Source organism: Salvelinus sp. IW2-2015, linkage group LG8 (assembly GCF_002910315.2).
Source record: "Salvelinus sp. IW2-2015 linkage group LG8, ASM291031v2, whole genome shotgun sequence".
Lineage (NCBI taxonomy): Eukaryota > Metazoa > Chordata > Actinopteri > Salmoniformes > Salmonidae > Salvelinus > Salvelinus sp. IW2-2015.
The window spans coordinates 52,221,082-52,239,671 of NC_036848.1; the positions used below are offsets into that span (position 1 = coordinate 52,221,082).

Here is an 18,590-nt window from a genome sequence, read left to right on the forward strand (position 1 = left end):
GCCTCTCCATAGCAACACTTCCCTTTCCAAGTCGTTGTTGTAAATGAGAATGTCTCCTCAATCAATCGATCTGTTCAAATGAAGCTAAAACATGGCAAAAAATCTCATGTGGCCCTTACTAATAGATTTGGACAAAACTGAGACATGCTGAGAATGTCAGGATGTTACAAATTAAAGATGTTTAGGCCAATTTAGTATGTATTCTTTGCCAATTGTCTTCCATATTAATACACATCATTGGCAGGATGTCTTCCTGGAAGCGTTATGCCTGATATAGCCATGCCATTTCTGCAATGTTATGCAGAATAGGGGAGAGACAGTGTTTGTAAAGGACATCAACTGTATAATTAACCAATAAGGCACGAGGAGGTGTGGTATATGCAGTGGTGTAAAGTACTTAAGTAAAAATACTTTGAAGTATTTTGGGGTATCTGTTCTTTACTTTACTATTTATATTTTTGCCTACTTTTACTTCACTACATTCATGAAGAAAATAGTGTACTTTTTACTCCATACATTTTCCCTGACACCCAAAAGTACTTATTACATTTTGACAYGAAAATGGTCCAATTCACACACTTATCAAGAGAACATCCCTGGTCATCCCTACTGCCTCTGATCTGGCGGTCTCACTAAACACAAATGCTTCGATTGTGTTGGAGTGTGCCCCTGGCTATCCGTCAATTTAAAATAAACAAGAAAATGGTGCCGTCTGGTTTTACGTTTGATACTTAAGTATATTTAAAACCAAATACTTTTGGACTTTTACTCAAGTAGTGTTTTACTGGGTGACTTTCACTTTTACTGGAGTCATTTTCTATTAAGGTATCTTTACTTTTACACAAGTATGAGAATTTAGTACTTTTTTCCACCACTGTGTATATGGCCAGTATACCACGGCTAAGAACTGTTCTTATGTATGACGCAATAGCAGAGTGCCTGGATACAGCCCTTAGCCGTGGTATATTGTCCATATACCACAAACCCCCAAGGTGCCTTATTGCTATTATAAACTGGTTACCAACATAATTAGAACAGTAAAAATAAACGTTTTGTCATACCCATGGTATATATAATATACATTTTTACCTAGAGCTACGTGTACTGTAAAAGTAGTTATCATTAAAGAAGAATAGCTTTGTGACTTTCTGTCAGAACAAGAGGAGCTTGTTATATTTGCATAGAGATGGTTGTCATTGACTTTTAGGTTCATCCTGAATGTTTACCGTTGGATGACTGTGGCTGCATCTTGATGATCCTAGACTGWATCTGGCTTGTGCACGGTAGTTACGAAGTGCCACATCTAAAATTAGATTCATGCCACGTGTTTTTATCACACATCAAGATGGTGAATTTGTTAGAGCTTGGGTGAGGAGACAAGTGTATTAAATGTTTGACTTTCTGGATCTTGAAGGCTGCATTCCTGCCTGGATCAGTCCGTTGTGGTTGTAGAGAAAATGTCAGATTTTTTCCCTCAAGGGTTATCATTTATCCTCTGAGAGAGAGACTATGGCCATGTGGCATTTTATTGATTTATTCTGCAGAAAAACACTTCAAATGGTTGGTATGTGTAKCGTGAGTGTCAGCTAGATGGAATTGGAATTAACAAGTGGTATTGATCTAACGTTAAATAAATGTGTTAGTAGTTTGGTACAAGCCAGGGTTCTGATGCCTTAGCATTTAAAGAAATGCCCAGTGTTCTTTTTGTGGTTCACTGTTTTTTGACCAGTTGCATACTGTACATCTCCGCTCACTCCCTCCTGAACAGGAGTACATGCTCCTTAGAATATATTGAAAGTAACTTGCTCCGAATTCTGCTGTGAATTCCCCTTGAACCAAAGCTAATGTTTAATCTCCCTAGTCTCGCCCTAGCCGCCCACAGCCATTTGGGCTTCCCTGTTTGAAACAGTCACCTACACATTAGCAGTGTGACAGTGTCTGTTGGGTTTTGTTGTGTTGGGTAATGTAGGCATCGCAGGTGAAAGTCCTTTGCTATTGATGGGTAGAAAAATAATGAGAGAGTTTTACACACACTCACAACTGCACGGTGCTACCTGCTGAGTGGTGCAATCCAAACAAGACAAATTTATACAGGATCTCCTTTCATTGGCTTGACGAAGGTGGTTGTCATGGCAACATACTTTCTCACTGTCTCCTCCTGCAGTGTGTACAGTTTTAACCCACTGGAAGATGTTTTCAAGAAATGAACAAAAGCACAATGCATATTTAAATAACACAGATCAGTGGGTATGCTATTTTCAGATTTTTTTTAACAATACTGTTTTAGCGTTCTAAATTAAAAAGCATAGAGACAAAGGTTACACACTACAGCACAAAATACACTTATAGTTTCATGACGTTGTCAGTACCCTGTGCCCCTTGGTACCCGACTGTGGTTATGTATCTGCAMTACCTTCCTACGACTGGGGGTTTATAACCATCCAAATGACAAATGATTTAACTATAGAAAATTTAACAAACGTACAATAATCCTATGTCATCGTGACAAAACCAATAATCATTGTATCTATTTTAATAGCTATAGGCTATACCAGAGCCTGTTGACAGCATACAATAATCATATCCACTTGGCTTTGCAATACTCTCCGATGTGTTTGCCTCTTCTTGCTCCAGCTTTGAGGAATACTGTTCTCTGAAACATGAAAACAGGATCACCATACTGAGTATTGAAGACCAATCATTCATGTGATGTGCAACATCAAGTACTTTATCTAAGCAGGCATGATGAGGCCTTTTTTATCTCTCTGCTCCATCTAGCCGTTGGTCTCACTGCCTGTCCGGAGCCAGTGGTGCCTGCCAATGGCATCAAAACAGCGGACAGGTACATGGTCAATGAGGTGGTGTCATTCAGCTGTGAACCAGGATACATGCTGCAGGTGAGAGCTGTACTGTGTTCCCACTGCTGTGTCAACGTGCTGCTAAGCTTTATCCCCTAAGTCAATGTGTAAAGATGTGTGCTGGGTCGCAAGTCTAGTATGCAAAGTCAACTCAGCAACTCAGCAAACTGTGATTTGTCTTTGAGTTCAGTGTGCTGAGAAACCCCCTACCTTCACATTATAGAGAGAAACCCCCTACCTTTACATTATAGAGAGAAACCTACTACCTTTACATTATAGAGAGAAACCCCCTACCTTTACATTATAGAGAGAAACCCAAACCTACCTTTACATTATAGAGAGAAACCCCCTACCTTTATACATACTTTAGAGAGAAAACCCCCTACCTTTACATTATAGAGAGAAACCCCCTACCTTTACATCTGAGAGAGAAAACCCCTACCTACATATATAGAGAGAAACCCCCTACCTTTACATTATAGAGAGAAACCCCCTACATATTACATTATAGAGAGAAACCCCCCTACCTTTACATCTGAGAGAGAAACCCCTACCTTTACATTATAGGGAGAAAACCCCCTACCTTTACATTATAGAGAGAAACCCCCTACCTTTACATTATAAGAGAGAAACCCCCTACCTTTTCATTATAGAGAGAAACCCCTACCTTTACATTATAGAGAGAAACCCCTACCTCTCTACATTATAGAGAGAAACCCCCTACCTTTACATCTGAGAGAGAAACCCCTACCTTACATTATAGAGAGAAACCCCTACCTTTACATTATAGAGAGAAACTCCCTACCTTACATATATGGGAGAAACCCCCTACCTTACATTATAGAAGAGAAACCCCTACCTTTACATTATAGGGAAGAACCCCCTACCTTTTACATATATAGAGAGAACCCCTACCTTTACATCTGAGAGAGAAACCCCCTACCTTTACATTATAGGGAGAAACCCCCTACCTTTACATCTGAGAGAGAAACCCCCTACCTTTACATCTGAGAGAGAAACCCCCTACCTTTACATTATAAAGAGAGACATCCTACCTTTACATTATAGAGAGAAACCCCCTACCTTTACATTATAGAGAGAAAACCCCTACCTTTACATTATAGAGAGAAACCCCTACCTTTACATTATAGAGAGAAACCCCTACCTTTACATTATAGGGAGAAATCCACTACCTTTACATCTGAGAGAGAAAAACCCTACCTTTACATTATAGAGAGAAACCCCCTTACCTTTACATTTAGAGAGAAATCCACTACCTTTACATTTGAGAGAAAACCCCCTACCTTTACATTATGAGGAGAAACCTACTACCTTTACATATGGAGAGAAACCCCCTACCTTTAACATTATAGAGGAGAAACCCCTACTTTACATTATAGAGAAACCCCCTCCACTTTACATTATAGAGAGAAAACCCCCTACCTTTACATATATAGAGAGAAACCCCCTACCTTACATTATAGAGAGAAACCCCCTACCTTACATTATAGAGAGAAAACCTATACCTCTTACATTATAGAGAGAAACCCCCTACCTTTAACAAATTATAGAGAGAAACCCCCTACCTTTACATATAGGAGAAACCTCCTACCTTTACATTATAGGAGAGAAACCCCCTACCTTCTACATTTATATAGAGAAACCCCCTACCCTTTAACATTATAGAGAGAAACCCCTACCTTTACATTATAGAAGAGAAACCCCTACCTTTACAATATTAGAGAGAAACCCCCTACCTTTACATTATAGAGAGAAACCTACCTTTACATTATAGAGAGAAACCCCTACCTTACATTATAGAGAGAAACCCCTACCTTACATTGAGAGAAACCCCCACCTTTACATTATAAGAGAGAAACCCCCTACCTTTACATTATAGAGAGAAACCCCCTACCTTCTACCTTTACATTATAGAGAGAAACCCCTACCTTTACATTATAGAGAGAAACCCCCTACCTTTACATTATAGAGAGAAACCCCCTACCTTTACATTTGAGAGAGAAACCCACTACTTTTACATTATAGAGAGAAACAACCCTACCTTTACATTATAGAGAGAAACCCCCTACCTTTACATTATAGAGAGAAACCCCCTACCTTTACATTATAGAGAGAAACCCACTACTTTTACATTATAGAGAGAAACATCCTACCTTTCTATTTTCCAGGGCCACTCTCATATATCCTGTATGCCAGGGACCGTGCGGCGCTGGAACTACCCTCCCCCTCTCTGCATTGGTAAGAACTTTTACTTGGAAGTGGTCACATTCAAGGCAATGGTTTACTGTTTCAGTGTTATTCGTTGTCTGCAATATTGTTTCAATGTGTGCCACACATTATGTGCATTTTTATTTTCCAGCAAAGTGCGGTGGAACAGCTGTTGACTTGGCCAATGTTATTTTAAGTCCTGGATTCCCTGGCAACTACCCTGGTAACATGGATTGTACATGGAGGATTCTATTACCAGTTGGATATGGTGAGGAATCTGCTATGATAACGATAATGATAAGAAGCCATGGTTAATTTTAGTAATGCCAGAGATAATAGCTTTATTTTTATATAATTTTTTGTAATAATCTCCATTAGCTGTTGCAAAAGCAGCAGCTACTCTTCCTGAGGTCCACACAAAACATGGAYCATGACATAATACCATAATACCAATACCATACCATACTTCCTAAATTATTTTGTTCACCCGACCTAGAATTCCTTACAAACAAATGCCGACCGTATTATCTTCCAAGAGAATTCTCTTCGATTATAGTCACAGGCGTGTATATCCCCCCAAGCAGATCCCTCGTCGGCCCTGAAAGAACTTCACTGGACTCTATGTAAACTGGAAACCATACATCCTGAGGCTGCATTTATTGTAGCTGGGGATTTTAACAAAGCTAACCTTAGAACCATACTTCCTAAATTCTATCAGCATATCGAAAGCGCGACAAGAGCTAGTAGCTTTCTGGATCATTGCTACTCGAACTTCCGCGATGCATACAAAGCCCTCCCACGCCCTGCCTTCGGCAAATCTGACCATGACTCCATTTTGTTGCTCCCAGCCTGTAGAGAGAAACTAAAACTGGAAACGCCTATGCTCYGGTCATACAACGCTGGTCTGACCAATCGAATTCCACGCTTCAAGATTGCTTCGATCACGTGGACTGGGATATGTTCTGGTTAGCCTCAGGCAATAACTTTGGCATATACGCTGACTCGGTGAGCGAGTTTATTAGCAAGTGAATCGGAGATGTCGTTCCCTCTGTGACCATTAAATCCTTCCCTAACCAGAAACCGTGGATTGATGGCAGCATTCGCGCGAAACTGAAAGCGCGAACCACCGCTTTTAATCATGGCAAGGTGTCCGGAAACACGACCGAATACAAACAGTGCAGCTATTCCCTCCYCAAGGCAATCAAACAAGCAAAGCGTCAGTATAGAGACAATGTAGAATCGCAATTCAACGGCTCAAACACGAGACGTATGTGGCAGGGTCTGAAGTTAATCACGGATTACAAAAAGAAAACCAGCCCCGTCGCGGACACCGACGTCTTGCTCCCAGACAAATTAAACAACTTCTTTGCTCGCTTTGAGGACAATACAGTGCCACTGACACGGCCCGCTACCAAAGCCTGTGGGCTCTCCTTCTCCGTGGCCAACGTGAGTAAAAAAAATTAACGTATTAACCCTCGTAAGGCTGCCGGCCCAGACGGCATCCCTAGCCGTGTCCTCAGAGCATGCGCAGACCAGCTGGCTGGTGTGTTCACTGACATTTTCAACCAATCCCTATCCCAGTCTGTTGTCCCCACATGCTTCAAGATGGCCACCATTGTTCCTGTTCCCAAGAAAGCAAAGGTAACTGAACTAAATGACTGTCGCCCCATTGCACTCACTTCTGTCATCATGAAGTGCTTTGAGAGACTAGTCAAGGACCATATCACCTCCACCCTACCTGACACCCTAGACCCACTCCAATTTGCTTACCGACCCAATAGGTCCACTGACGACGCAATCGCAACCACACTGCACACTGCCCTAACCCATCTGGACAAGAGGAATTCCTATGTAAGAATGCTGTTCATTGACTACATCTCAGCATTTAACACCATAGTACCCTCCAAACTCATCATTAAGACCCTGGGTCTCGACCCCGCCCTGTGCAACTGGGTCCTGGACTTTCTGAACGGCAACCCCCAGGTGGTGAAGGTAGGAAACAACATCTCTACCCCACTGATCCTCAACACTGGGGCCCCACAAGGGTGCGTGCTCAGCCRCATCCTGTACTCCCTGTTCACCTATGACTGCGTGTCCATGCACGCTTCCAACTCAATCATCAAGTTTGCAGAGGACACTACAGTGGTAGGCCTGATTACCAACAATGACGAGACAGCCTACAGGGAGAAGGTGAGGGCCCTCAGAGTGTGGTGTCAGGAAAATAACCTCTCACTCAACYTCAACAAAACAAAAGAGATTATTGTGGACTTCAGGAAACAGCATTGGGAACACCCCCCCATCCACATCGACAGGACAGTAGTGGAGAAGGTGGAAAGTTTTAAGTTCCTCGGCATACACATCACGGAAAAACTGAAATGGTCCTCCACACAGACAGTGTGGTGAAGAAGGTGCAACAGTCCCTCTTCAACCTCAGGAGACTGAAGAAATTTGGCTTGTCATCTAAAACACTCACAAGCTTTTACAGATGCACAATCGAGAGCATCCTGTCGGGCTGTATCACCGCCTGGTACGGAAATTGCACCGCCCTCAACCGCAAGGCTCTCCAGAGGGTAGTACGGTCTGCACAACGCATCACCTGAGGTAAACTACCTGCCCTCCAGGACACCTACTGCACCCGACGTCACAGGAAGGCCAAAAAGATCATCAAGGAAAACAATCACCCGAGCCACTGCCTGTTCACCCCGCTATCATGCAGAAGGCGAGGTCAGTACAGGTGCATCAAAGCTGGGACCGAGAGACTGAAAAACAGCTTCTATCTCAAGGCCATCCGTGTAATGCGGTCTGTGTGTAGCTGGTGTAGAGGAGTCAGGCGCAAGCCAGCAGATATGAGTAAATAAACGTAATTTACTCAAAATATACAAATGCAATACAAAAATGAGAGCCCACAATAACGGACCGTACTACATACAAACAATTACTCACAAACAGACATGGGGGAACATAGGGTTAAATAATGAACAAGTAATTGGGCAATTGAAACCAGGTGTATAAGACAAAGACAAAACAAATGGAAAATGAAAAGTGGATCGGCGATGGCTAGAAGGTCGGTCCCTCTCGCCCGAACAAGGAGAGGGACCGACTTCGGCGGAAGTCGTGACAGTACCCCCCCCCACCCCCCCCGTGATGCGCGGCTCCAGCAGCACGCCGACACCGACCTCGGGGACGACCCGGAGGACGAGGCGCAGGGCGATCCGGATGGAGACGGTGGAACTCCCGCAGCAACGAAGGGTCCAAGACGTCCTCCACCGGCACCCAGCATCTCTCCTCCGGGCCGTACCCCTCCCACTCCACGAGGTACTGCAGGCCCCTCGCCCGACGCCTCGAGTCCAGGATGGCTCGAACAGCATACGCCGGGGCCCCCTCGAGGCGGAGGAACCTRCCGCACCTCAGGTTCCTGGAGTGGACCAGCCACCACCGGCCTGAGGAGAGACACATGGAACGAGGGATTAATACGGTAATCTGGGGGAAGCTGTAACCTGTAGCATACCTCGTTCAGTCTCCTCAYGACTTTGAATGGCCCCACAAACTGCGGACCCAGCTTCCGGCAGGGCAGGCGGAGGGGCAGGTTTCGGGTCGAGAGCCAGACCCGGCCTCACTGCGGTGACGGTCGGCGCTCGCCTTCTGCCGCCTCACGGCCCGTTGCAGGTGCACATGGGCGGCGTCCCAGGTCTCCTCCGAGCGCTTAAACCATTTGTCCACCGCAGGAGCTTCGATCTGTCTCTGATGCCAAGGTGCCAGGACCGGCTGATACCCCAGTATGCACTGGAAGGGCGAGAGGTTAGTGGAGGAGTGGCGGAGGGAGTTTTGGGRCATCCCAGGGGATGAACGCCGCCCACTCCCCCGGCCGGTCCTGGCAATATGACCGCAGAAACCTACCCACATCCTGGTTTACTCTCTCCACCTGCCCATTACTCTCGGGGTGAAAACCTGAYGTGAGGCTGACCGAGACCCCTACACATTCCATGAACACTCTCCAGACCCTGGACGTGAACTGGGGACCCCCATCAGAGACTATGTCCTCAGGTACCCCGTAGTACCGGAAGACGTGAGTGAACAGGGCCTACGCAGTCTGTAGGGCCGTAGGGAGACCGGGCAAAGGGAGGAGACGGCAGGACTTAGAAAACCGATCCACAACGACCAGGATCGTGGTGTTGCCCTGTGAGGGAGAAAGATCAGTCAGGAAGTCCACCGACAGGTGCGACCACGGCCGCTGTGGAACGGGGAGGGGTTGTAAATTCCCTCTGGGCAGGTGCCTGGGAGCCTTGCACTGGGCACACACCGAGCAGGAGGAAACATAAACCCTCACGTCCTTGGCCAAGGTGGAGCACCAGTACTTCCCACTAAGGCAACGCAKCGTCCGACCGATGCCAGGGTGACCAGAGGAGGGTGACGTGTGGGCCCAATAGATCAAAAGGTCGCAGACAGCAGACGGAACGTACAGGCGCCCAGCTGGACACTGGGGGGGAGTGGGCTCTGTACGTAACGCCCGCTCCCACACCACCGGTGCCACCAGGCAAGAGGCCTGAAGTATGGGAGTGTGATCCATGGACCTCTCCTCTGTGTCATACATCCGGGACAGTGCGTCTGCCTTAGRGTTCTGGGAARCTGGTCTGTAGGACAGAGTTAAAACAATACGGGTAAAGAACATGGCCCACCTTGCCTGGCGAGGGTTCAGTCTCCTCGCCGCCCGGATGTACTCCAGATTGCGGTGGTCAGTCCAGAAAAGCCGAGGTAAACAGAGCCTTCAGGTGACCAAAAGCCCTGTCCGCCTCAGCCAACCACTGCAGCCGCACCGGTCCCCCCTTCAGCAGTGAGGTAATGGGAGCTGCTACCTGACCAAAACCCCGGATAAACCTCCGGTAGTAGTTGGCAAACCCTAGAAACCGCTGCACTTCCTTTACCGTGGTGGGAGTCAGCCAATTACGCACGGCTGAAATGCGGTCACTCTCCATCTCCACCCCTGACGGGGAATTGCGGTACCCTAGGAAGGAGACGGACTGTTGGAAGAACAGACATTTCTCAGCCTTGACGTACAGGTCATGCTCCAACAGTCGACCAAGCACCCTGCGCACCAGGGACACATGCTCGGCGCGTGCAGCGGAGTATATAAGAATGTCGTCGATATACACCACTACACCCTGCCCGTGCAGGTCCCGGAAAATCTCGTCAACAAAGGCCTGGAAGACTGATGGAGCATTCATCAACCCGTACGGCATGACGAGGTACTCATAGTGCCCCGAGGTGGTACTAAATGCCGTCTTCCACTCGTCCCCCTCCCGGATACGCACCAGGTTGTAAGCGCTCCTGAGATCCAATTTTGTGAAGAAGCGCCCCCCCCGTGCATTGACTCGATCGCACTGGCGATGAGAGGCAGCAGTGATCTGTTTGATACCTCGATAGTCAATACACGGGTGCAGACCTCCATCCTTCTTCTTCACTGCCTGCTGCCTCGAATCCATGAGGAACCTCCCCAGCACCGACCAGCAGTGTGCCCTCTGTGGCCACAGATGGTGCAGGGAATGGCCCCTCCTCCGGTCGCCCTAAGCGCAGCACCTCCCAGCTCCAGGGGTGTCAAAGCGGAGATGCTGGGGAATGGAACTGACAGGCCCCGATCCGGACATCCACGGGTAGCCAGCAGGTTGTCCAGCCGGATGGACAGGTCCACCAGCTGGTCCAACGTGAGGGTGGTGTCTCGGCAGGCCAACTCCCGACGGACGTCCTCGCGCAGACTGCACCGGTAGTGATCGATCAGGGCCCAGTCGTTCCATCCCGCGCTGGCGGCCAGGGTCCGGAAGTCCAAAGCGAAATCCTGTGCGCTCCTTGTCCCCTGCCTCAGGTGGAACAGACGTTCACCCGCCGCTCGACCCTCAGGCGGGTGGTCGAAAACWGCCCGAAAGCGGCGGGTGAACTCTGCGTAATGATCCTCCTTCKCTCCATACGGCATTGGCCCACTCCAGGGCTTTGCCTGAGAGGCAGGAGACGAGGGCGGACACGCTCTCACGTTCCGAAGGAGCCGGGTGGACGGTCGCCAGGTAGAGCTCCAACTGGAGTAGGAACCTCTGGCATCCGGCAGCCGTCCCATCATACTCCCTCGGGAGCGTGAGCTGAATCCCGCTGGGACCGGGTGAAGGAGGGGTGGACAGTGGGGCCTGCTATAGTGGGGCTGGTGGAGGCGCTGGACGACCTCCTCCTCTCTCCCAGCAATCCATCGTTTGCAGCAAGCGATCCATGGCGGTGCCCAGAAGTTGCAACATGGTCGCATGCTGCTGGACGTGCTCCTCTACTGCCACAGGGAGGGCGTCTGCTCCTGCTGACTCCATTCAGGTGAGTAATTCTGTAATGCGGTCTGTGTATAGCTGATGTAAAGGCGTCAGGCGCAGGCCAGCAGATATGAGTAAATAAACGTAATTTARTCAAAATATACAAATGCAATACAAAAATGAGAGCCCACAATAACGGACCGTACTARATACAAACAATTACTCACAAACAGACATGGGGGAACAGAGGGTTAAATAATGAACAAGTAATTGGGGAATTGAAACCAGGTGTGTAAGACAAAGACAAAACAAATGGAAAATGAAAAGTGGATCGGCGATGGCTAGAAGGCCAGTGACGTCGACCGCCGAACGCCGCCCGAACAAGGAGAGGGACCGACTTCGGCGGAAGTCATGATAATCAGACTGTTAAACAGCCATCACTAACATAGAGAGGCTGCTGCCAACATACAGAGTAAAATTTCTGGCCACTTAGATAAACAGACTTAATAAAGATATCACTAGTCACTAAAATAACACCACTTTAATAATGTTTACATAGAGGTATCACTAGTCACCTTAAATAACGCCACTTTAATAATGTTTACATATCCTACATTACTCATCTCATATGTATATGCTGTATTCTACACCATCTACTGCATCTTGCCTATGCCGCATGCCATCGCTCATCCATATTCTTATTCATCCCTTTACATTTGTTTGTATTTGTGTGTATAAGGRAGTTGTTGTGAATTTGTTAGATTACTTGTTAGATTTTCCTGCATAGTCGGAACTAGAAGCACAAGCATTTCACTACACMCGCATTAACCACTGCTAACCATGTGTATGTGACCAATAACATTTGATTTAATTTGAATGCAGAAAACATTAATAGACAATATATTTGTGATTTACCTCTCTCCCTGGAACTAACAAAATGTAGTTGTTGTTCTGTGACATCTTCCTTTTGGAAATGGATCCCCTTTAGTTATCCTCTTTCTCTATCTACATTTTGAGTCAGTTTAGCAATATACAAGAGAGCTGTGGGTTGCAGCCCACATCACAGGTCAAATGACTCCAGAACAAAGTAAACACTCCAGATGTTAACAAGGTAATTGTGTGTGATTTATAAAGCTATTCAGGCTTTCCTCTGAGCACAAAGAATTCTCTCTACCTAACCTAAGAAAAATATTGTATACTCTACCCAAAAGCAATTTTCTGCCTTATCAAGCAAGAACTTCACAAGTAAGAACAAGAATGATAATTTTGTGCTGTGTGTGTACCAAAAAATGCATTAGCTTGTGTTGTTTACAGGGCCCAATATTTAAAATAAAAAAAAGACACAAGAGGCTTTTGCAGACGCTGATGACAGCTTTTAGGACAGACAGAATGGGTAGGATAAAGCATTGTGAGAAAGAGGTACATGGCTGCATAACAACAAGATTATCGTTCAAAGGATTCTCCTAAGCATCACCAAGTGGCAAATGCTTTCTTCCAGCATCAGACCTTTGCTACCCTTCGAAGAACCGAACATAACATAACATAATTTTTTTTATTGTATTAATTTCCCATTTCTGTGTCTCCCCTGGAAAAACATGAGCTGATCTCAGTATTAGATTGCTGAATCATTTCTACCATCATAACATATTAGTAAGTTGAAGAGTTTTTCTCAACATGCAAACATGATGTAGCTTGACAAATAAAAGTTGGTACAGTAGGTCAAAAGCACATTAAATGAGCCAAGGTAATGTCTGCTAAATGCATTACATGATTACAACACATTTCACAACATCACTGTTAATAGTTAACACTTTAGGTAATCTCTGGTGAACAGATCTATCTAAACATACAGTAACTGGTACTGTAGAATCTGTCAAGAAGGAATTACATTAAAAAAAAAAGATTCACCTGTATTTAACCAGGTAGGCCAGTTGAGAACAAGTTCTCATTTACAACTGCGACCTGGCCAAGAAAAAGCAAAGCAGTGCGACACAAACAACAACACAGAGTTACACATAGAATAAACAGATGCACAGTCAATAACACAATAGAAAGTCTATATACAGTGTGTGCAAATGAAGTAAGATTAGGGAGGTAAGGCAATAAATAGGCCATAGTGGCGAAATAGTTACAATTTAGCAATTAAACACTGGAGTGATAGATGTGCAGAAGATGAATATGCAAGTAGAGATACTGAGGTGCAAAGGAGCAAAAAAATGTACAATATGGGGATGAGGTAGTTGGGTGGGCTATTTACAGATGGGCTATGTACAGGTGCAATTATCTGTAAGCTGCTCTGACAGCTGATGCTTAAAGTTAGTAAGGGAGATATGAGTCTCCAGCTTCAGTGATTTTTGCAATTCGTTCCAGTCATTGGCAGCAGAGAACTGTAAGGAAAGGCGGCCAATGGAGGAGTTGGCTTTGGGGGTGACCAGTGAAATATACCTGCTGGAGCGCGTGCTACGGGTGGATGCTGCTATGGTGACCAGTGAGCTGAGATAAGGCGGGGCTTTACCTAGCAAAGACTTATAGATGACCTGGTGCCAGTGGGTTTGGCAACAAAAATATGAAGCGAGAGCCAGCCAACGAGAGCATACAGGTCGCAGTGGTGGGTAGTAGATGGGGCTTTGGTGACAAACGGATGGCACTGTGATAGACTGCATCCAATTTGCTGAGTAGAGTGTTGGAGGCTATTTTGTAAATGACATCGCCGAAGTCAAGGATCGGTAGGATAGTCAGTTTTACGAGGGTATGTTTGGCAGCATGAGTGAAGGATGCTTTGTTGCGAAATAGGAAGCCGATTCTAGATTTAATTTTGGATTGGAGATGCTTGATGTGAGTCTGGAAGGAGAGTTTACAGTCTAACCAGACACCTGGGTATTTGTAGTTGTCCACATATTCTAAGTCAGAACCGTCCAGAGTAGTGATGCTAGACGGGCGGGCAGGTGCCGGCAGCGATCAGTTGATGAGCATGCATTTAGTTTTACTTGCATTTCAGAGCAGTTGGAGGCCATGGAAGGAGAGTTGTATGGCATTGAAGCTCATCTAGAGGTTTGTTAACACAGTGTCCAAAGAAGGGCCAGAAGTATACAGAATGGTGTCGTCTGTGTAGAGGTGGATCAGAGAATCACAGCAAGAGCGACATCATTGATGTATACAGAGAAAAGAGTCGGCCCGAGAATTGAACCCTGTGGCACCCCCATAGAGACTGCCAGAGGTCCGGACAACAGGCCCTCCGATTTGACACACCGAATTCTGTCTGAGAAGTAGTTCCAGGCGAGGCAGTCATTTGAGAGAGCAAGGAAGTTGAGTCTGCCGATAAGAATGCGGCGGTTGACAGAGTCGAAAGCCTTGTCCAGGTCGATGAATACGGCTGCACAGTATTGTCTTTTATCGATGGCGGTTATGATATTGTTTAGGACCTTGAGCGTGGCTGAGGTGCACCCATGACCAGCTCGGAAACCAGATTGCATAGCAGAGAAGGTACGGTGAGATTCGAAATGGTCGGTGATCTGTTTGTTAACTTGGCTTTCGAAGACTTTAGAAAGGCAGGGTAGGATAGATATATGTCTGTAACAGTTTGGGTCTAGTGTGTCTCTTCCTTTGAAGAGGGGGATGACCGCAGCAGCTTTCCAATCTTTAGGGATCTCAGACGTTACGAAAGAGAGGTTGAACAGGTTAGTATTAAGGGTTGCAACAATTGCGGCGGATAATTTTAGAAAGAGAGGGTCCAGATTGTCTAGCCCAGCTGATTTGTAGGGGTCCAGATTTTGCAGCTCTTTCAGCTATCTGGATTTGGGTGAAGGGGAAATGGGGAGGCTTGGGCAAGTTGCTGTGGGGGTGCAGAGCTGTTGACCAGGGTAGGGGTAGCCAGGTGGAAAGCATGGCCAGCCGTAGAAAAATGCTTATTGAAATTCTCGATTATCGTAGATTTATCGGTGGTGACAGTGTTTCCTAGCCTCAGTGCAGTGGGCAGCTGGGAGGAGGTGCTCTTATTCTCCATGGATTTTACAGTGTCCCAGAACCTTTTGGAGTTTATGCTACTGGATGCACATTTCTGTTTGAAAAAGCTAGCCTTTGCTTTCCTAACTGCCTGTATATGTTGGTTCCTAACTTCCCTGAAAAGTTGCATATTGCGGGGGCTATTCAATGCTAATGCAGTACGCCACAGGATGTTTTTGTGCTGGTCAAGGGCAGTCAGGTCTGGAGTGAACCAAGGGCTGTATCTGTTCTTAGTTCTACATTTTTTTAATGGGGCATGCTTATTCAAGATGGTGAGAAGAATAAGAATAACCAGGCATCCTCTACTGACGGAATGAGGTCAATATCCTTCCAGGATACCTGGGCCAGGTCGATTAGAAAAGCCTGCTCGCTGAAGTGTTTTAGAGAGCATTTGACAGTGATGAGGGGTGGTCGTTTGACTGTGGACCCATTACGGGCACAGGCAATGAGGCAGTGATCGCTGAGATCCTGGTTGAAGACAGCAGAGGTATATTTAGAGGGCAGGTTGGTCAGGATTATATCTATGAGGGTGTCCGTGTTTACAGATTTAGGGTTGTACCTGGTAGGTTCTATGATAATTTGTGTGAGATTGAGGGCATCTAGTTTAGATTGTAGGATGGCCGGGGTGTTAAGCATATCCCAGTTTAGGTCACCTAACAGTATGAACTCTGAAGATAAATGGGGGGTGATTAATTCACATATGGTGTCCAGGGCACAGCTGGGGGCTGAGGGAGATCTATAACAAGCGGCAACAGTGAGAGACATATTTCTGGAAAGGTGGATTTTTTWAAAGTAGAAGCTCGAACTGTTTGGGCACAAAAATGGGATGTGTGGGCAAACGAGCAGCAGTATTTCCAGTGTTTGGGTTTTTCATGACTGGTTATTTGGACAAATCACGATTTCACAAAATCACGATCAGGTGTTAGCATCTTTTGAATTTCAGTAGGGGAGGGGACATTCGACCCATAGACTTGCCCGTAACTTTCAAAGACAGTGGGAATGTTTTGATGCATGTTTTGGTTATGAAATAAACATAGCTCCATCAACCGAAGCCTTTGTCCATACAATATATCTCATATAATGTTTCTGTGTTTTACAGGGGCTCATATTCAGTTCCTCAACTTTTCCTCTGAAGACAACCATGATTTTTTAGAGGTGCGAAATGGGCCGCAGCATAGCAGCTCTCTGATTGGACAATTTAGCGGAAGTCAGCTGCCGCCCAACCTGCTGAGTACAACACATGAGACCGTGATTCACTTCTACAGTGACCACTCTGAAAACAGGCAGGGATTCAAACTGGCCTACCAAGGTGAGCTGTACTTAATTTTTATCCACCATGTCTAGCATGGTTTCTCCTCACCTAAAAGAGCTTGGTTTGTATTGGTTTCAATTGACAATTTTGTTGGCGCTAGGCTTGGATGTTGTTTTGGGGCATTTGTGTTAAATCTGGGAAGGAATCTATGGGAATGTCTGATGTGAAATCCTTATTGATACTGTTTTTATCTATATTTTGTTGATATGGTCTAGCTTTCTTTTTAGGATGATTCAAGGTTAAATACAAAATAGATGAAATGTCAGCTTCAAGGACTTAAGTACCTGTCAGTTAAATTATCTGAGAATCTGCCCTCTCAGGATCATTGAGAGGTTACTCCGTTATGTTGCTTCTCCCGCCTGGAAAAAGCATTCAGAATCAATGGAGAGCGTCATTTAGATGTTGAGTGCACTTTGATGTTATGGGGCTATTTTGCTTCCACTGGTCCTGGGGTTCTTGTTAAGGTCAATGGCAACTGTAGATGTTGAGTGCATGGCTTCCACTTTTCAAGAGATAACCCTGTGTGTTGTCTTCTTCCGCATATAGGCCAGAGGGTTCATATCCTGGCTTTTCCTCTTCTCCTCTTACCAAAAAAAACACCACATCTCATTTAACAATTGCTCTCTCATTGTACGCAAAAAGAAATGTGAACTTGATTGTCAATTTCCAGCACTGTCAAGCTTCAATAGATTTTTGGAGTAACGTTGCTGTAACGTTGCTGTATTTTTTTAGGTTGAAACAGAAAAGTTTATTGGTTTCCTGGCGTCCATTCTTTGTTGTTGGCATTATGCTTGAAATAGACATGTCATAGTGACATTTCGTGAAAATGTGTCTGACAGGTGTCATGTGTGTTCCAGTACTGTCTCAAAAGGTTAAGTGGGATGGGTCACCTGTGGGCTGTGGACGATAGTCCACATAATTTGTTTGAACATTTCTTGAAATATGTTTTATTTTGTTYTGATGTATGTGCATTCCTGTTATAAGAAATATGTATTTTTATTGCACAAGCTTGTAACCCCACTTTTTTTCTGACTTTCTCTCTTGCATTTTAGCATATGAATTGCAGAATTGCCAAGACCCTACTCCATTCCCTAACGGATATATTATTAATAATGACTACAATGCTGGCCAGTCAATCACTTTTGAGTGCTTTCCTGGATACGTTCTGATTGGACATCCTGTGCTCACATGCCAACATGGAATCAACAGAAAATGGAATCATCCCTTTCCCCATTGTGAGGGTGAGCATGGTTAATATTATACATAACAGATATTTTACCAAAAGCATCAATGGCTCTTTGCTTTATTTATCAAACTATTTTAGAATGTATTTGTTAGGACGTTTTTATCAGCCCTATACTAGATGTTATTATATAACCCTCGTAATACTGTTGTGAAGTTCGGTTCTGTTATACTGTATGAAAAAAGGCAGCGTTTCCCAAAACTGCCTCTCATATTACTGCCTTTGAACACTGCTCCAGTTGAGACCCACACTACTGGGACATGTGCTAAATTTCTTCTGCATTGAGCGGTGTACGAGCTGGCAAAGGCTTACTCAATCAATACCTGCAAAGATTTCTCAGAGCTGTCCCTCATTCAACGACACCTTTCAGCGTCATTGTATTGTGTTTTGGAGGTGTATTTGGTCAATTGGGTTCTTGTTGAAGTCATCACTGCATCCCTTTTTGGGTTCAAAGTTGTGCAGGATTGACTAATCCTAGATACCAGGGAAAGAGACACTTACCATGATAGTATAACACAGTATGGGGTTTGCTCTGTTGTCAAAACTGCTCTCGTGATTGCTGCTCATAATATTTAATCTACAAGTAATACAGTGTACAGATATTTGAAATTAAGGTTCAATTGGTGAAGAAATGCTCTTCAGTTGTTAGCAGACAAATAACACCA

The 18,590-nt window shown here is 45.2% G+C and overlaps 1 protein-coding gene across 1 annotated transcript in view; it reads left to right on the forward strand.

The window, feature by feature from the left end:
• The window catches only part of LOC111968271 (CUB and sushi domain-containing protein 1-like), a 441,455-nt gene that overhangs the window by 380,796 nt on the left and 42,069 nt on the right, over positions 1-18,590 (forward strand). Inside the window, exons 38-42 of the mRNA XM_070444995.1 lie at positions 2,779-2,897; positions 5,048-5,117; positions 5,239-5,355; positions 16,470-16,679; positions 17,735-17,923. Of these exons, the coding sequence (XP_070301096.1) occupies positions 2,779-2,897; positions 5,048-5,117; positions 5,239-5,355; positions 16,470-16,679; positions 17,735-17,923 (705 nt within the window). The remainder of the gene's footprint in view (positions 1-2,778; positions 2,898-5,047; positions 5,118-5,238; positions 5,356-16,469; positions 16,680-17,734; positions 17,924-18,590) is intronic.